Source organism: Colias philodice, chromosome 5 (assembly GCF_061535455.1).
Source record: "Colias philodice isolate Cphi_HAF_F1 chromosome 5, ilColPhil1 Martin Lab GWU primary, whole genome shotgun sequence".
Taxonomy (NCBI): Eukaryota; Metazoa; Arthropoda; class Insecta; order Lepidoptera; family Pieridae; genus Colias; species Colias philodice.
In genome coordinates this window covers 4,479,033-4,497,009 of record NC_143090.1, presented here as the reverse complement: position 1 = coordinate 4,497,009, position 17,977 = coordinate 4,479,033, and the positions used below count along the sequence as shown (strand labels likewise).

The 17,977-nt window shown below is 33.3% G+C and overlaps 2 protein-coding genes across 4 annotated transcripts in view; one reads left to right on the top strand and one right to left on the bottom strand.

Moving 5' to 3' along the window:
* Positions 1-17,977, top strand: part of LOC149488404 (homeotic protein antennapedia-like) — a 158,524-nt gene that overhangs the window by 73,307 nt on the left and 67,240 nt on the right. The gene's annotated exons all lie outside the window — the stretch shown is intronic.
* On the bottom strand, positions 9,017-10,661 carry LOC149488405 (uncharacterized). The gene is made up of 2 exons (XM_089695531.1): positions 10,157-10,661; positions 9,017-9,790 (listed from the first exon to the last, which is right to left on the bottom strand). Exons 1-2 carry the CDS (start codon positions 10,323-10,325, stop codon positions 9,018-9,020), a joined length of 942 nt encoding a protein of 313 aa, XP_089551657.1. The 5' UTR covers positions 10,326-10,661; the 3' UTR covers position 9,017.

The window sequence follows — 17,977 nt, the reverse complement described above, 5'->3', positions numbered from 1 at the left end:
TTCCACACCATAAATCGCGTCCCTTCAAGGCGAGCGGACATCGGGTGGTATATGAAGAGAATGGACTCGACGACAGTGCGGATAAGTTCTGCTAGGTATACCGTGTACCGGGCCGGTGGCCGGTGCGCCGGGTGGCCACCCGGCCGGGTATAAATCTGGAGCATCCGGCTCGCCATCGCGCCGGTAGTGGCGACGATTATTCACCCAATATCGAGTTTTGGCTTCACTTGCTAGCTTCTAATCTTCGGTTTCGTCGCACACAATTTATGAGCTCACAGCTCGATATTTTTTAACAGTGTTTACAGGCATAGCTCTGAAATGGCGCTGTATTCTGATTTTTCATGATTTATTCAACATAATAATGCATTTCATAAGTGATAGGGAAACGTAGATAAAGTGTATATACAAATAATCATCTTGCAGAATTATCAAAGGTTCAGAAGAACGATAATACAATTTAAAGGTCTCCTTATTTCAGTCAAGTCACGAATCCTTATAATAAAAACATTGTCCCGACCTATGACTTATACAAAGGCGACCCAAATCAGATAATCTATATCTAGAATACTAATCTACCTAAAGAATTACAACCTACTTTTATCAAATAAATACATCCGTTTGTTACTATTTCAAAAAGTTTCACATAATTTTCATGATATGTATTTAGGTATACCTATACAATTTTAATTTTATACTTGTATATTGTTTATTATTTTGGTGGCATAGAGACACCATCATTATGTTCTTTATTCAAAATCTTATAAGGATATTATTTAGATTCTAGTGCAAATAAAAAAACCTGAAACAATTAATTTATATTTATTTTATTTTATAACAAAATATTAAAACAAAATTATTTATCAATAATAATTCCAGAACAAACGACTAATACAGTACCTTGGCAATAAATCACTTCGCCATTTTTGTTTTCAACGCACCGATAACTCTTTTGTCACGGGGTGATGTTGGGGCCAATGGAGTTATTTATATTTTCTTTTGCTGGAAGAAAATTTCCTTTCTGTAAGCTTCATGGGTCAGTGATCAGATTCGACGTTGTAGGCGAGCGGACGTTCTGAAAACCAGTGTATATTACATTTTCTATGGAATAAAGTTGAGTTAAATATAGTAAGAAGAGATAGTGGATTGTTGTATTTTATTAAAACACAATTAAGAATTCCATTGTGAAAAGCTTAAATGGCTTAATGATACTGATTTGATTTTCCTTAACTAAGAGATAAGTTCTTTCAATTCAGTTTTACACATAACTTTGAAGGGATAAAACAAAATATAAATGTATAAAATATCTGCTAAATTTCTTTCAAAAATCAAGTACAATAATTTCGCGATTGACGCATGTTTTATAAAGCTTCCATCATAATTTCCAAACCTTATTAGATAAGGTTCAAAAATGGCTAGCTAATATCGCATTTATTTTCCATATTCTCGAATTGTCAGTTGTACCCTCCTCCTTAGTAAAAGCACCCCACCGTTATACGGAACCCTGGCCCGAGCGCACCCCAGCGGGCAAATAATTGTTTATTTTCGATCGCCACACACTTATGTGCAACTACCATTTATTATTTGGCTCACTTTGAATTCATTTCGGTAATGAGTTTAAATAATGTTACAAAATATTATTTAATTTTTTTTTATAATTATGAATTTATAATTCGTAATATTTCATGGCAAATACAGGGAAGTATTTACTTTAGAATAATTAAACTCAAACTATAAGTAAGTATGTAGGTACATATATTATTTATTACAAGTGTTATCATTCATATTTTCATTAAAAATAAGTGATTAAAACTTAACTAATATCCATGATTGAATAAATGATAACATTCATTAACATCCCCTTCACATTTCTGTTTTTGATTGATGATTCATTAAAAAAAATATTTTGATAATTATTGTGCATATTTCATACGGAATAATGCACAAAAAATTTAAACCACTACACTACACCATATTTTACCAGCGTTTGGTAGAAATTAAACCAATTGACCGACTTCCCCGATCTTAACCAGTCCATTTATATACTACCATGGTTCGTTTACCACTAATAAGATAATTCTTATCATTGTACCTACTTCTACTCATAAATATTTTTAAATTATTCAAAATTAGAAGATAAATAATTTTTGAGATTTCGTTTGACCATGGTTCGGTTACCACTTTTATGATTATTATAATTTTATTGCAAGTGCCCATTTAAAACACAGTGTATTTAAAAAAATTTTGACTATGAGCATAAAACCTCTCGTACAATTAGTGATTTTTATGATAAGGTTTGTAAAATAATTTAATTAAATAAACTATCTACATAAATAACTTTACTCATATTTAATTGTTTAAAATCTAAATTTAGACCGGTACGCAATAACCGACTCAAGTGTTAAAGAAAATTAACATATTGAGTTATTCATTGGTAGTTTTCATTATCATCCTTCACCCCGCCTAATTCTCATACATAGAGGAGTTGACATAAATAACAGAATATAGAGGAAAGCGGCGCATAGACAACACAATAGCAAATGTCGACTCACTCGCGACCATTGTACCGTGGCGCGGGAGGCGTTACGAATCAATGGAGGGAATTATCGGCACAGAGCAATACGTAGAAACGCATTACAGCTAATTAATTTGTATAATTGTTTATAGAAAATACTAACGGCCTTACTAATAAAAAGTTAAACAATGGATAAATTTCTACCATTTTCTACCATAGCTGTGTCCTGCTCTTGCTCACATGAAACGTCAATCATAAAAACAAGACAGGTTATTGCAATAACTAATCCATTGCAAAGCGAATGGGTAACATTTTATTAGTAAGAGCGTTATTGTATAAGACAGCGCGCTTTAATTTGTAACGCTAATTAGATTGTGGCCCTTTGAGATGATCTGATAAGTTGAAAATAATAATATACATTTTACTACAAGTATAAAAATACCTTTACAAGATATTTTTAGTGTACAATGTTAGGTTAAATACATATTATATATGTTACCGGAAATGTATGAAATCAAGGAATTGTATACAAATCCTAGGAAATGTGTACAATTCCGATACCATTTAGGAAATGTATAAAATATTGTTTAATAAACTATTTAATGCATAGATATCCTAGGAAATGTATAGTCTTCCTCGGAATTGTATATAATTCCAATATCGTATTAGGAAATGTATAAAGTAAATGATTTCTGTAATAAAACACTGTATCGGGTAACAGTCTTACCGTAAAATAATAATAATATGTTCATATTATCTCACTAATTAACATTTCTTAAATCAACTTATATTCAATCAAATCAAATTTTCATTTGGTAAGTATTTCTGTGTACTGTTTCTGTGTACTATGTTGTACTATTTCTGTGTAGTTTTAAAAAACACGAACCTAACCTAACCCACCCCCTTATCCAAACCAAAAATTTCTGATTACGTATTTTCGGCCCTCCCCCCGTCGTCCCGCGTACCTTCAAATATCTTAGATGTTTTACATTTCCGATTGCGATTTAGGAAATGTATAGATTTCCTAGGCAATGTGTATAAAATACATAATTTATTTCACACATTTCCGTGCGATTTTAGGAATTACATACATTTCCTAGGAATTTTATACAATGACGGATTACATAAATTTCCGTTAACATATATTATATAATAAATTGTTCATAAAGAAGTATAAAGTGACAAAATTGTAGAGATAATCTTTACATTCTAAAATTTACATAATAACGTTGCACTCCATCGCACCTGAAAATTACAAGTACCTATACAATTAATTATTTAATAGCTATAAATTAAATGATGATGAAAATCAATAAGTACCGCTTGCAATTATTTTATTAATGTATTACAAAACGATTATTCAACATGAACATAAAATATGATAGATATTATTATTAACGATGCCCGACGAAGCATGTTCATTTGAATATTTAAGCCGGAAAATTATGTTTTGCTTACTTCTAACGCGTTGTAATCAGCGAATTTATATTTTCCTGTGTTGCGTATAAAATTGTAGAACGACTGTCTGATCTATGCCAGTCTCTGTTCAAGATTAGTCCGTCCCACGCAGCGTGTCGGTTGAAGAGGTAAATGAAATGCTATCCGGAGGGGAAAACTTAAATTACTGAATTTGGGGGTCAAAGAAATAAGTCTTTTAGACACATACGACACGCCACACTGAACCTATTGATTTAAAAACGCTGAACTATTTAAATTAAATTGTATTGATTTTTTGCTACCCTATTCGCATTTTACCCTAAACGTGTGCCGCTATGATTACTAGTCCTTATGTAATATATTAGTGATAGATATATAAATTATGAAATGTGTAAAATGAGAAGCACAAGCAAGCAATTTACTATCGATGTCATTTTAAATTTTGTTTACAACCAGAATACGAACCTAAAATAATTTTATTGGTAAAAGATAACAATCAAAAAATCTAATAAAACTATTACGTGATAGGATGCTATAAAATAAGTGTCTTTCAAGTCGCCTACCATTAACTGTTTGACAAATGCATCACGTTACATATTGCTTAAATTAAGGAAGGGTCCTAGTAATGATACCATTTACGATTATCATCGTCGATCGCTACCGCACCGGGCTAAATGCCGCCAAATTTAAAATTAGAACGTCATAATCTAACTCATCGATAAAAAAAAATATAAAGCCTGCCAGTTTTCCACCTTTGAATTATATTAAGCTTTAAGGTCGAGATGCATAAAGTTTATATTCAGTCGATTTAAATTAAACATAAAGCGAAACATCTGCCGTTTTAGCTCGGAGTCTACATTTGAAATTTTGAAAAAAGAAGAAGCCACAACAGATGCGGCATGTTGGATTCTTCCAAGCAGATGTTAATAAAACTCCCTCATCATAGATTAGACTGGCTGATTTTTTGTTTTTGTCCACTTTTATTGAAACAATACCGTTCCTTATATGGCAACGTTTGTTTTTTAGCATGCGGGTAAGATAATGGTTATAATCGGTCCGTCGCATTACGTGTACAATGTAATCGACATTTTTTATAATTTGTTTTAACAAGGTGTATTCATTGTTGTGCTATTGTAAATTAACGTAATCGCTAATCAAATTAAAGATCGCGATGACCTTCTCATATCCATATCATGCTTGTTACCAGCCCTTAATAGTAGTACGTGACAATTTTATTAATTAGGTTTAACATACTTTTGGATACTTAGTGTAAATGATCCGTTGACTTGTATGTCGCTAATGATCATTAGTGGACTCTCTTAAAAAACTTATAATTGCATTTTGTTTTCAAGAGCATTGATATTTAATTTCAAATAGTTAAACAAAACAATTACCTAAAAATTTAAATTAAATATTGCGAGTAATATTGAACATTTCAAAATCATAGAGTAGTAAACATTGCTAACACCCAGAACGAATCAAACATTCGTAGTATCGAAAAAAACCTTAACGAACTTTTGAAAATATCGTGAAGCCGAAATTTCACGGTCAATTTTTATATACAGCGGCGGTTGGCACTGGCTTAATCATAGTACAATCTAGTTTAACTGTCGTTTGACATGCGAGCCTTCGTGGACTGAAATTAGATAAAGAGGGAAAACAATTTCGTGTATTAGGAAACGTCGAGACCTTGGCCAGAAACGTTGAGAAATGTGCGTTCAAGTTTTGTGTAAAAATATGGAAAAGTATTACAGTTATTTCTGTTTTATGTTGTCGCTATTATAATTAAATGGTTAAACGAACTTACCTGTAAGTGAAGTTCTACCATAATTATACGAAGCTCCTTGTCTGAGACGGTTTTTACTATGGTAGTCTACGGTTTCATGCTAGTAGCCATCACAATGTATCCAAGCTAAAAAAAAAAACAAAAACACGACAATATCCGGAACGCAACTGTCAAACTTCATTACTTTTAAAGCAAGAAGTTTCATGAACAACTCAGACTTGGTCAGAGGTGGGTAGGGTGGGAACAGGTACCGTCTCAGACAAGGAGCTTCGTATAATTATGGTAGAACTTCACTTACAGGTAAGTTCGTTTAACCATTTAATTATACTCTCTCCTTGTCTGAGACGGTTTTTACTATGGTAGATGTTTAAAGATTCATGAGTTGTGAATGAAACCATTTATAATAAATCAAATGAATTTTTTATTTATTTCAAAATATTACAAATATTCTTATAACTAGAGACAAGTCTTTCTTAAATATTTGTACTCAGATTACAAATAGTATCAGAGAAGGATAAAGGATCTTCTATTATAGGCCTATTGTAAAACCTAGCAAATACAGAAGAACCTCTAGACCAGCCAGCAGTCTTACGGATAAGGTCTATGCTAAGACCCGCCCTGTTTGCTGCCGACGTAGTCGCGTGTCTGGTACTATGGGCAGAAAAAACAGACACATCTATCCCAGATTCACACAATACGGATTTTATCCAACGACTTATTGTTTGAGATGAAGCCTTCTTATATGGTTTTTTAAATGTTAAAATCAGGTGATCTATGTTTTGCCTTAATTTTTCTGTGGCTTTTAAATAAATTTTTATAATTTCTACAGGGCAGATTTCTTTTTCCGTAAACGACTGCAAATGTAAGATTGGTTGAAATGAATTTTTATTTGACGTTTTTATAATGTCTGGGATTTTAATTTGAACTCCGCTTTGTGTAAATTTAATATTTGATACTTTTATTAGGGACAGTGTTTGAACCCTATGTCCCGTAGTAAGAGCTAACATTATAACAAGTTTTTTAGTAGCCCTTTGTAAATCCAAATTATTATTCGTATAATTTTTACCTATATATTCTAATACTAAGCCTGGGTCCCAAGTCATATTATATTTTGGTTTAGGTGGTTTCATTTTAAACACACCTTTTAAGAATCTTTTTATTCTATCATCTGCACTAACTTTCGGTCCCATTATTAATACAATAGCTGATCTAATGGTATTAAGGGTACCATATGAGGCACCTGAGTTAAAACGTTCACTTAAAAAATTTAAAATAAATGGGACTGAAGTTTGAAAAGGATCTAATTTAAATCTATTACAAAAACTCCACCATAATTTAAGAGAGCTATCATATTGTTTGATAGTATTGCTAGATAGTGAATTTAACATAATTCCTAAGGCTGAGTTTGGAGTGCCCCGTCTCACGAACGCCTCGCTGACAGCAGCCCTGCAGCCAGGGTAAGTTGTTGATGAAGGGGGTGTGTTTCTCTGTAAGGAGAAGATAATAAATTTGGATTGGGTTCGAAAATTAACATTTTTCCAACTAGAAGAGTCTGTAATGTGGGAAACCAGGCTTGGGATTTCCATAAAGGAAATACCAAGATACCTTCTGCTTTATCACATTGTATTTTTCTAATGCATTTTAAAACTAATGAGAAAGGAGGAAATGCATAAAAAAAATATTTACTCCATTTAACAGTAAATGCATCTACAGCAAACGCTTCAGGATCTTGTTTCCATGAGATAAACTTCTTACATTTGTTATTGATTCTAGAGGCAAATAAATCAATTTCTGGGCAGCCAAATTGTTGTACAATTTCATCATAGGCAGTATTTGAAAGTTCCCATTCTATGTTTATTTTCCTTGATTCAAAGTCAGCTTCAAAATTATCTTTTGAATTTATGTATGACGCATACACCCAGATATTTTTTCTCTCGCAATATTGCCAAAAAATCCTAGCCATTTCATTTAAATGAGGAAATTGAACACCACCCATTTTGTTAATATATGCTACTGCTGTTGTGTTATCCACTCTGAGTAAGATTTCACAATGACTTAGGTCTTTTGTAAAAGATTGAAGTCCTAGATAAGCTGCCTTAATTTCTAAGAAATTGATATGGTTTTGCCTCTCAGTGGAAGACCATGAACCTGAAGCTCGCTCTATACCACAAGCTGCTCCCCAGCCAGTGGTTGAGGCATCTGTCTGAATTTCTAGAGAAAAATTATAATTTTGAATCGGGTTAGACCTATCTATGTTCTTTGTCCACCATTCTAATTCGGAAGTAACTATTTTTGATAATTCCATTTTTTCATCATAATTGTTATCCTTTTTAATTAAAGCAAGATATCTCTCCCTTTCTAGAAGTTTTGTATATACCCATGAATAAGGTATAGCTGGACAAACTGAAGTTAATTTTCCTAGCAGTTGAGAAAATTCCCTTATTTTACAAGACTTAATTTTCTTGAAATAATTAACTTTTTCTATTATAGATAATTGTTTTTCTAGAGGTACTGATAAGGACATTGATCTTGAATCTATAATTAGGCCCAGGTAAGTACAAGTCTTTTTAGGTGTGAAAATACTCTTTTCAAGGTTAATAATAAAACCTAGATCTTGAAACAAAGTGCACGAAATCTCTATATCCTTCCTACATTGTTCTTTTGATGAGTTAAAATATATTATATCGTCTAAGTAAGATGTCAGGACAATATTTTTATTTCTAAGGTAGGTACATATTGGTTTCATAAGTTTTGTGAATACAAAAGGGGCTGTGCATAAACCAAAAGGTAAGCAGTTAAATTCATACAACTTATTGTCAAATTTAAACCTCAAAAACTTTTTTGATTCATTTGAAATAGCCACACTAAAGTATGCATCTTTCAAATCTAATTTTGCCATATACCAGTCTTGAGTAATTAATTTACATGCTGTTCTCATGTCTTCTAATTTGAAATGACATGTATCAATGTATTGATTTAATTCTTTTAAATTCAATATAAACCTGAATGTACCATTTGGTTTTGGAATTACAAATATTGGTGATATAAACTGGCCCACTATATATTCACATTGAGATACAGCACCCAAATTTATTAATTTTTCAATTTCCCATTCAATAATTTCTTTTTCTTTGTTAGACCAAGACTGATGGGGTCCTGTATGCTCTGGAGGGATAAAATTAAATGGGATATTGTATCCCTGAACCCATTGTAAGATTACCGGGTCATTAGTAATTTTTAACCAGTTATGAGAAAAAAATTTCAATTTACCGGCATGTACCTCTAGTATCTGCGATATTTGTTTTGGGGTTGTCGACTGGGGCGCTGGGCTTGAGGTCTCTTCCGCTGTTGTTGAGGCCTCTGGCCCTGGGCTTGCTGGGGAGTCTGAATTTGCTTGGCTGGCACGCTGCGAGGTTGATGATGTGCTTGCCCGCTGCGGGGTTGAGAATGGTGTTGCAGCGGGCTCTTCCAGTTTTCCTGTCTTATAGGTCTTTTAATTTGGGAGCCTGTTTTTTGAATGCTCTGGGCCGCTTTAATAAGTTCCCCACAGTTTTTACCAAAAAGGTATTCGTCTGTTTTTACCTTTTTGACTGCTTCCTTTATAACTGGACTTGTTCCCGCAAGAGCAAAAAATTTTCTCGATTCGGAGTCTTGGTGGAGAACTTCTGCGGCTAGTTTTGCGGAGTCATTCAGTTGTTCTACAATTTCTTTGGTATTTATATTACCCTTAAGGACACAGGTAAGTGCCTTACCTAATGCGACCATCATTTTACCTATTAACGCCTGACGGAAAACTATTCGTTTGTCTCGCTTCTTACTGGCTTCATTCATAGCCGCTGCTATCTCTTCATTCAAGACAGGCGGTACAGCTGCCATAAAATTTATTGGTGAGGGGTATTTCTTTGTTAAATTTTCTCTGGCTTCTTTTCCAAGTCCCTGATGAATGATGTTTGTCCATCGTTCTGTCAGCTGCTGCTGTATCTCCCCACCAACAATGTTTTCCTTCTCACCTTCCTTGCCCAGGGCTAACAGAAGCTCCTCTGGGATATCTTCGACTGTAAATAATATAAAACAAAATGTTATTCATTTCTCATACTACTATATGATTTTATTTATTTAGGGAACAAACATTTCTGTCAGGCTGTGGTTGTAACTGTCTATCCACAAGTGATAGCACTAGAAAGTAAGAATAAAATGTCTATCCGCTAAGTGATAGCGCTGAAATGTATATATCTGACACTGTCTATCCGCTAGGTGATAGCGCTGAAATGTATATAATATATAACTGACATTGTCTACCTGCTAGTGGTAGCGCTAAGTCAAAAATTAGTATTGGGCCTGTACACTAGTTTAATAGGTACTAAATCTACCACAGTTATCCAGTCGTTTGAAGTAGGTAAGATTTGGGTTAACAATATTACCTGTCAAGTCTTCAGTGCATTCAACAGGAGGAGGAGGAGGAGTCCCTGGACTTGACTCTCTATCTCTATCAGTTCTGCCTTCACATTTCTTCAATTTTCTTTCCAGTTTTTTTAATTTCTTCCACAAATCTTCTTGGGAATAGGAATCTGATCTTTTTCTTTTCCCCATTTTCACTTCACAATTATTTTAAGACAGTGATTTTTGCAACGCAAACACAAGAGAGATAAAACACGCGCGATCCGTAGGTACAATGAGAAAGTTTTTTCAGGAAACGGAAATGACTAGTATACGAATATAACGAACCTAACAAAAAACCCGCTTTTTCGTTCAGAAAAACACTCATGTCATGTTGACATGTACAAACAGGTTGCAATGCATAAACATAACATAAACATAACCTCTAAACCGGTACATACGCGATATTTAATGATATTCTTTGGTAAAACGACGTTAATATCTTCGTTTGACTACCAAAAAACTTTTATGCTATGTATCACTTACCCCTTGAACGTTAGTAAGAATTCAATCCATTTATGTACCTTTAATGCACTCGTCATTGTAAGATTTCCTTTGCATTTATAAGCTTGTAGCACTTGATTTATTCAATTTACAGTGGAACATGATATTAAAACTTAGTATTAGTAATTAATACACTTGTTTTTAAATGAAATTTTCATTTTTATAAAAATAAACAAAATTTTACTGTGATGGCTTGCGCACAAAAAAACGTAATGAAGTTTGACAGTTGCGTTCCGGATATTGTCGTGTTTTTGTTTTTTTTTTTAGCTTGGATACATTGTGATGGCTACTAGCATGAAACCGTAGACTACCATAGTAAAAACCGTCTCAGACAAGGAGAGAGTATAATGTTGCTTGCACGTTACTCGGCTTGACAAATTGCGGTCATATATAATTTCTTTCGACATACTCGTAAATATTTAATGAAATAAGGAATATGGTAAAATATCAACTTCTGATAAGACATTATGCAAATATTTTCCTGCCCTTTAGTAAATTTATACTGTGCAGGGTTGGGATTAACATAAATAGGATTAACTAACCATTTTTAGCAACTCAAAAAGTTTTCACGATGTGGTTTCTACTTTCTACTCATGCGTCATTCAGGGAATGTAAGCTTTTAGATTTTACATGTCCGTAACGTACGTATGTAAAGTATGTACATGTGATTAGACAGTAACTCGCAGCATTATATAGCTCAGTTTTTCCACATCTATTGTAGCTAGTATTTAGGCATGACGTCACCAAACACCGCCATGGTCCGTGGTCTCATACAATAGGCGCCACGGGCTATTCCGTCGGCCTCGCCCTCCACCACGGATATAAAATTTATGAGGGGTACATTCTCACTCTATAATTACGTATCGATTCGGGGGCCCTGTCATGACGCCCAAATATTATTATTCATGCGTCTTCAATTACGGCTTCAAAGGTTACATAGATTGTTATTTGGTTGTTAAATCTGGGCTAGGCGGACGATATTCGATAGTCGATACAATTAATCGCGTTCCTTTTTTACTATAATTATAAAATACCCTTTCGATTATAGGATTTGAATTGAAACATATAAAAACTAGGAAGAAGATGAAGTTGGTATCAGCTTCCTTACTACTGAATGCAAGCTTTTAATAATATCTACCTATAGACGAAGACCGCACACCGTCTCTACATCCAAGGACCATCAAAGGGACAGTAGTCAAAACTCAAAAGTAAAGAACGAAAGGGAAAGTATGACACGTGATCGCAGTCCCGTTGCCACAATACCTGTTGCAGTCTTATTTACGACCCAAAACAATCGCTTTATCTTGCCTCATCCATATAATGCGACCGTAAAACCCGATTTTTTACACGACTCAACGTTTATAGCTTCTTGCATAACGTTTTGTTTATAAACAGTACTTTTCAAGGACTCGGCTACCTTCCGTGTTCCTTAGTGACAAACAAGTCGTCCCGGACAGAAGGTGCTTTACGAAATGTAACAAGTATCGAGATAATGGTCTATTAAAATTCATCTGGCGTCTATTAAAGTACGCGTTCGATTTATCGCTTTATTTAAATACCTTTACTTAATAACGGGCCATTTAAATAAATAATGAAGTGTAATGCGATAATAATGTTCGAAATATGTGTTTCAATTTGTATTACTTACTATTCTTATTAGTGCGACAATATGACGAATAGCTTTTTTCGATTGGAATAAGCCGAAATTTTAGTGCAGTGTAAAAAATGTTGTGTATAATTTGATATAGTCTGTGAACAAAAAGCGCGGTAAGTGTACCGTTCGTCGTACAAAAGATGAACAAAAAGTTCTTACGCGAGAAATGGCGGCCGTGGCTTTTGGGTGGGGAGACTGGGGACAAAAACTAATAATAACTGTGTGTCACCCTATCACCGCTGTCCTATTTTGCCGCACCTACTCGTCATATGAACTTCGCTATCGGAGCTCGCTTCAAAGTAAGGTATTTAAATATCACAGTTATGTATGTATGCAGCTTTTCTACTAATTAACAAACACATTTGAAAAAATATATATTTTTTAATTTATAAACTCAAAACTTAATTTAATAAAAACATGTTTGTAAAATAATTGCTACTGATGTATTTTTAAAAGACTTTTTTTAACGCCAAGCACAATAGCCCAGACACATACCTACATGAATCGATACGACTAGATATAAAGCTCTACTACTCAAGCCTTAAAGAATTGTAATTTTTAACCTCAAAAATCACTTTAAAAATTCGACCACAATCTTCTTATCTGTAAGAATACTAATCACCTACAATTAACTTAAACACTATAATAGAGCATAGTCCCAAATTAATTTGCAGTTCATTTACACGATACACAATTATATTTATCTCAAGGGTCCAATCGGGTCGTAATCTAACGTAATTATAACATGCCTGCTAGTGTAAGTCACGATTTTAACTAGGCGTGGGGCGCGAGTTTAAAAAGTTAAGTCCTCGTTAGTACGAGTACATAGCAATAGTTAAAGAAATATGTATAGATAGCGTGGCCGGAATCAGATTATCATCGCGGCTTGGTAAAGGCGGTGGTACACTGGATGTTTTGGTATTATTTAGGTACTTGTTACGTGTACGAATAAATAAAAACTTGGGAATAGATCTCAGTTTTTTAAAGTGATAAAAAGTAGGATTATAAATTTGATCTTAAATATTGAAAGTAAAGATTTAAAACATTTCCAATTTGCATGGTTGATCCATCAAATATTTGACATATTATCAACCAATAGATTTTATAATGTACTCCAATCAGTAGTGTTTCTAAATTGTAATTTAAAAATAAAAGCTCATTGTGCCACCGGCGCTACACCGAGACCGTGAGTTAAAGCGGGCCGATAATCCTGGATGTAAACACGCGAAACACGATCAACTCCACCGTCTACTTCTTTACAAGTTTTTAAAAATATTACCAATAGCACATTATTAAATACACATACTTACAATTTAAATTTCTAAACATGTAAACAAATTAACAATAAATTGATATCCAACCTCGACCACCTTTTAGTTAAAAAAGCTAGCACAAATAAAAAAAAAAACATATTTTTAATCTGTAGCAGTTTTCAATATGAAATTAAAACTCAAAAAGTTCGTAACATCCGGAATGCTGAATGAAATCAAATATCGAACGCGGAAGTCGCCCCCGTGTCTCCCGCGAAGATTTATTATATTTGTCCTGCGCTTATTTCATTATAGTCTGTCGCGAACGGCCTATATGATTTTTTTCAATTTAAAACAGGCACAAATAAATCTGTGAGGATTATTGTCTTGTAAATATAAAACAAATACGCTCAACGAGCTTTAAATGCAACAAAAAAGGAATGGGTAAAGTTTATTTATAATAAATAGCGGTTGGTTATTTCCTAGTTATTAAATTTAATTAGGTCAGGTCCAAACAGTGACTTGATTAGCGTAGCTTATTTTTTCGTACTTATAAATAAAAATTATAAAATATTACATTTCATTCGCTCAACTCTATAAGTTTTGCTAAAGTCCGAAAACTAAAAAAACAAGAGCTTAATTAGAGATTAAGATATAAATTTTCAATTAGCCGTAGAATCACTTACTGGGATGAATGAATATCTGTCCCGTTCACACTCGCAAGCTTATCAATCTAACACGAGTCGAACAATAGCGTCGCATGTTTGATTTATACAGGCGTTTAGTGGAAACATTACGGATAATTATACTACGACCGTGTAGTTTTAATGTTTTATGTTGCGTTTCGCAAAATATCGCGATTATTTAAAAAAAAGTTAACGATATTCGATTATATATTTGGATACTTGTGAGATGAAAGTATACGTGAAACTGAATTTAGGTGTAAAAACAAGTTGTGTTATAAGTTTTTTGTCTGTATGTTTGTGTGCTTGTTTTGTGGTTCACAAACAGAACTTTTCGGATTTTTTTTTTAAGATAGTCTTGCTTTGTAAGAAGATAATTTTGAAGGAAATATACGTAGCCATATCTAAGATGTTCAGGCATTTCAAGTGTGGAAAAATCATAATGGTGGTTAATTTTTAAATGTTCAATACCATATTATATTTTAATACTATATTACTTACAACAAAAATATTTAATATTGAACGTTTCAACCTATTTATTTCAGTATATTATGCTTCGTTTAGTTAATGTGACATCAGCTTACATAATTCTGTAAATAATTCTTAAGTTCAGTACATAGGTATGTATGGTCAGCAGATGATAATCTGATAACATATTATGCGATACGTTTAACAGTAATCGATATAAAATAAATACCTATTAACTAAGTACCATGATCTCGTTGGAAGTTCGGGAGTTAGGAACAAATCTTAAATTGCGAACTGTCAATTGGAGAGTGGAGAACAAATCCCAAGACGTTTCGCTCGAACTACACCTCCACAAAAGCCGAACAGAAGTAGGAGCTCAGCTCACGAGCTTTTCAAGGGTGGTGGCTGCTTTCGGCGGGAAAGCGGCTTGAAGCGGTGTAGGGGTGGGGTGGTGGGAGGGGGCGTGATGGCTCGTATTGATTTAGTGCCGTCGTCGACGAAGCTATGTACTGCTAGCTAGGTGAGTATCGTCGCTTGATACGCTTTCTTCTGCCGCGGGAGCGCTACTTTCGCTTTATTGGTGTCGAACGCGTTATCGCATTTTAATTATAGTAATTATGATTTGGTCTAGTAGAAACTTCGATGGACAGGCATTGAATTGGTGACAGAAGTTACAATTTTTTGGATGTTAAATTGATAATAGAAATTACTTTTACATTCATGGAGCAATTAATGCATTATTCCCTTTAAAATGATATCGATATCATTATTTCTAGGTAGTTTTAAATTATTCGTCTAAATCATGTCAAAGGTACAACTAAGAGGTAGAAAACAAAAAACGCTTCTCATTTACGGTTCAAATAACAGGATAATTTAGAAAAGCGCTTTTCGTAGCTGCAGCGCTGAATTCCCAAGCGTCTTCCCGGCGTCGAAGATTTAAATGGATATTTAACTTTAGTCTCAAGAAACCTAAAGTCTATTGCTTTTAACGTCCTCTGAGTCAAAGGCGTTTTTTTTTGGGAAACTAGAGAAGCTTTTAGCAAATGGCTTAAAATTGTCTGGATTTAAAAAGTTGTGAAACTTTCCTATTTACTTATTTTTTTGTTTCGACGATTTTGCATACAAATTGATTTCATATACACGAGCTAGGCTATTATAATGTATTAATTGTTATCGATAATTTGAAAAAGTTTATCATTAGGTACCTAACATATCATTATCAGTAGGTATGTGCCTTATATGCAATATTTTACATTATCATTATCGTACCACTGGTGTCAAACACACATAAAAACAGAAAGATCGATACTCGTTATCTAAATTAATCTATACTTCTACAAAATATAAAACCTATCACTTAATTTACAATCATCTCACATTAATATAAACTGGTTTAATTTAATTACTCCACTTAGCATTATGTTGTAAGAATTTAAAATTGTTTTTGAGTAATAAATGTCATTACATCATTTATAAGATGTTGAGTACAGAGTAAATATTTGAACGCATGGATACGTATTACCAGTATTACGTATGTTTTGACTTTTATAAACAAATTACCGTGTGTAAAATATCTTGATATTCACATAATTTAAAAATATTGAACATCATAAAAATAATATTACTTTTCCAAACTAGGCACTAGAAAGAAATAAAAACTTCTTAAACTACTAACTCTGACAAAAAATCACGGATAGGTATTTATAGTTTCATAAAAACAATCAACGTACGATTTGTGAGCGTTGTATAAATTTAAACAAAACAAAAATAATATCATTGGACACGTTTAAACATTCAAATATAAATAACATAAATAACGTCATCTAAAAATGCGTAGTCGAACGTTCTAAATACACTTGGAAGTCTCTGTTTCGTAAGGTTAACCTGTGCGGGTGTAAAAAATTTATGACTACGCGACTGCGCCTACGTTTACAACCTATTTTAGGCGCTTCCCGCATATTATAATCACGATTTTAATTACCAAAATTGATAACAATCATAATACCACCTATTGTTTAGATTCGCTCGCAGGGAACTAACTTAATTATTTCTGTAATTTAATTTTTATGTTCGTCGAATAATAAAACGTCTTTTAAAACCACCATACTTCATCCAGAATATTTGATATTTGCAATTCTCAGACAAAAGTCACCCACCAGGTAGACGACTTTAGAAAATCTTTTATTTATAAGTCCGCGAACAATCTACATAATATGTCCGTACTATATTTTTTCGTTCGAAAATTTGTAGTTGAAATTCGTTAATAGGAAACATACATAAATGTAGTAAGTTTATTAGATCCATTTCAACCAATTAAGATAAATATAACGGCATTGTATATTAATTTACACTTCTGATGAATTTGTGCCTATTTTTTTTAAGTTCAATGACTTCAATTTTAATAAGCAGTTCTGAAATTATCTCAATTTGAATTGAATGAAAAACTTTATGTCTAACGAACCTCGCTTTCATTTCTAGTTTAGTTTGCTTAATTACAACATCTAATTTACCTATACAATCTGAGGCTATCAACTGCAATCTCTCCGGGTTCGAGTTTCAATCGAGTTCTAAGTCGAATCAATAAATACCTAGTAGGATATATGTAAGGCCGGAAACCAGCGGGTGTTCGCTCTCATAATTATATTCACGGCTGATATTTTTGAACTTTCACGTGAGCTCTTTATTTCGGGTTTTTTTCTAAACTTTGTGATTTACGCCGCGACTCTGATTCTTTGACTGTTGGGGGTGTCGAAAGCTTTATGCGACTTCCAAATTTATTCCATTTTAAACGATCCTTTAGTTTAAGGTTTTTTTTATTTTCCTGTTATCTGTTGAAATTTATTAATATATGTATATAGATATACTTAACTAATATGTTGTAAATTGTAATAAAACAAGACAAATTAATTTTTGAAAGGATTCAATCTGTAATTACAAAGTTAAAAAGGCGCATATGAAATCGAGTATTTATCATAATAATAGGTCAGGTGCAAGCTGTTATTGAGCCACAATTACAAGCATTTATCGGCACAACAAAACTTATAGAGAATCAAACAGGAGGCCGCGACGTGGGCCACGTAAATCTTTTGTTCCTTTTGCTCCGGAAAAGTGCAAGGGAGCGAAAACTAACAGAAAAGTAATGGGTTCACTTCTCTGTAGCATTCGCCCGAACTAATTGTTTTACTTCGGAAATACTTCCACATACTATTTTATTTATAAAGGCTGTTTCTGTTATTTTTGTCTTTT

What these genes read in the sequence shown, in the direction of transcription:
- LOC149488405 (XM_089695531.1), bottom strand. Translation starts at nt 10,325, where the DNA reads ATGGGGAAAAGAAAAAGATCAGATTCCTATTCCCAAGAAGATTTGTGG. An exon ending in ATGCACTGAAGACTTGACAG is followed by an intron (nt 9,791 to 10,156) that starts GTAATATTGTTA and finishes TATTATTTACAG; the next exon opens with TCGAAGATATCCCAGAGGAG.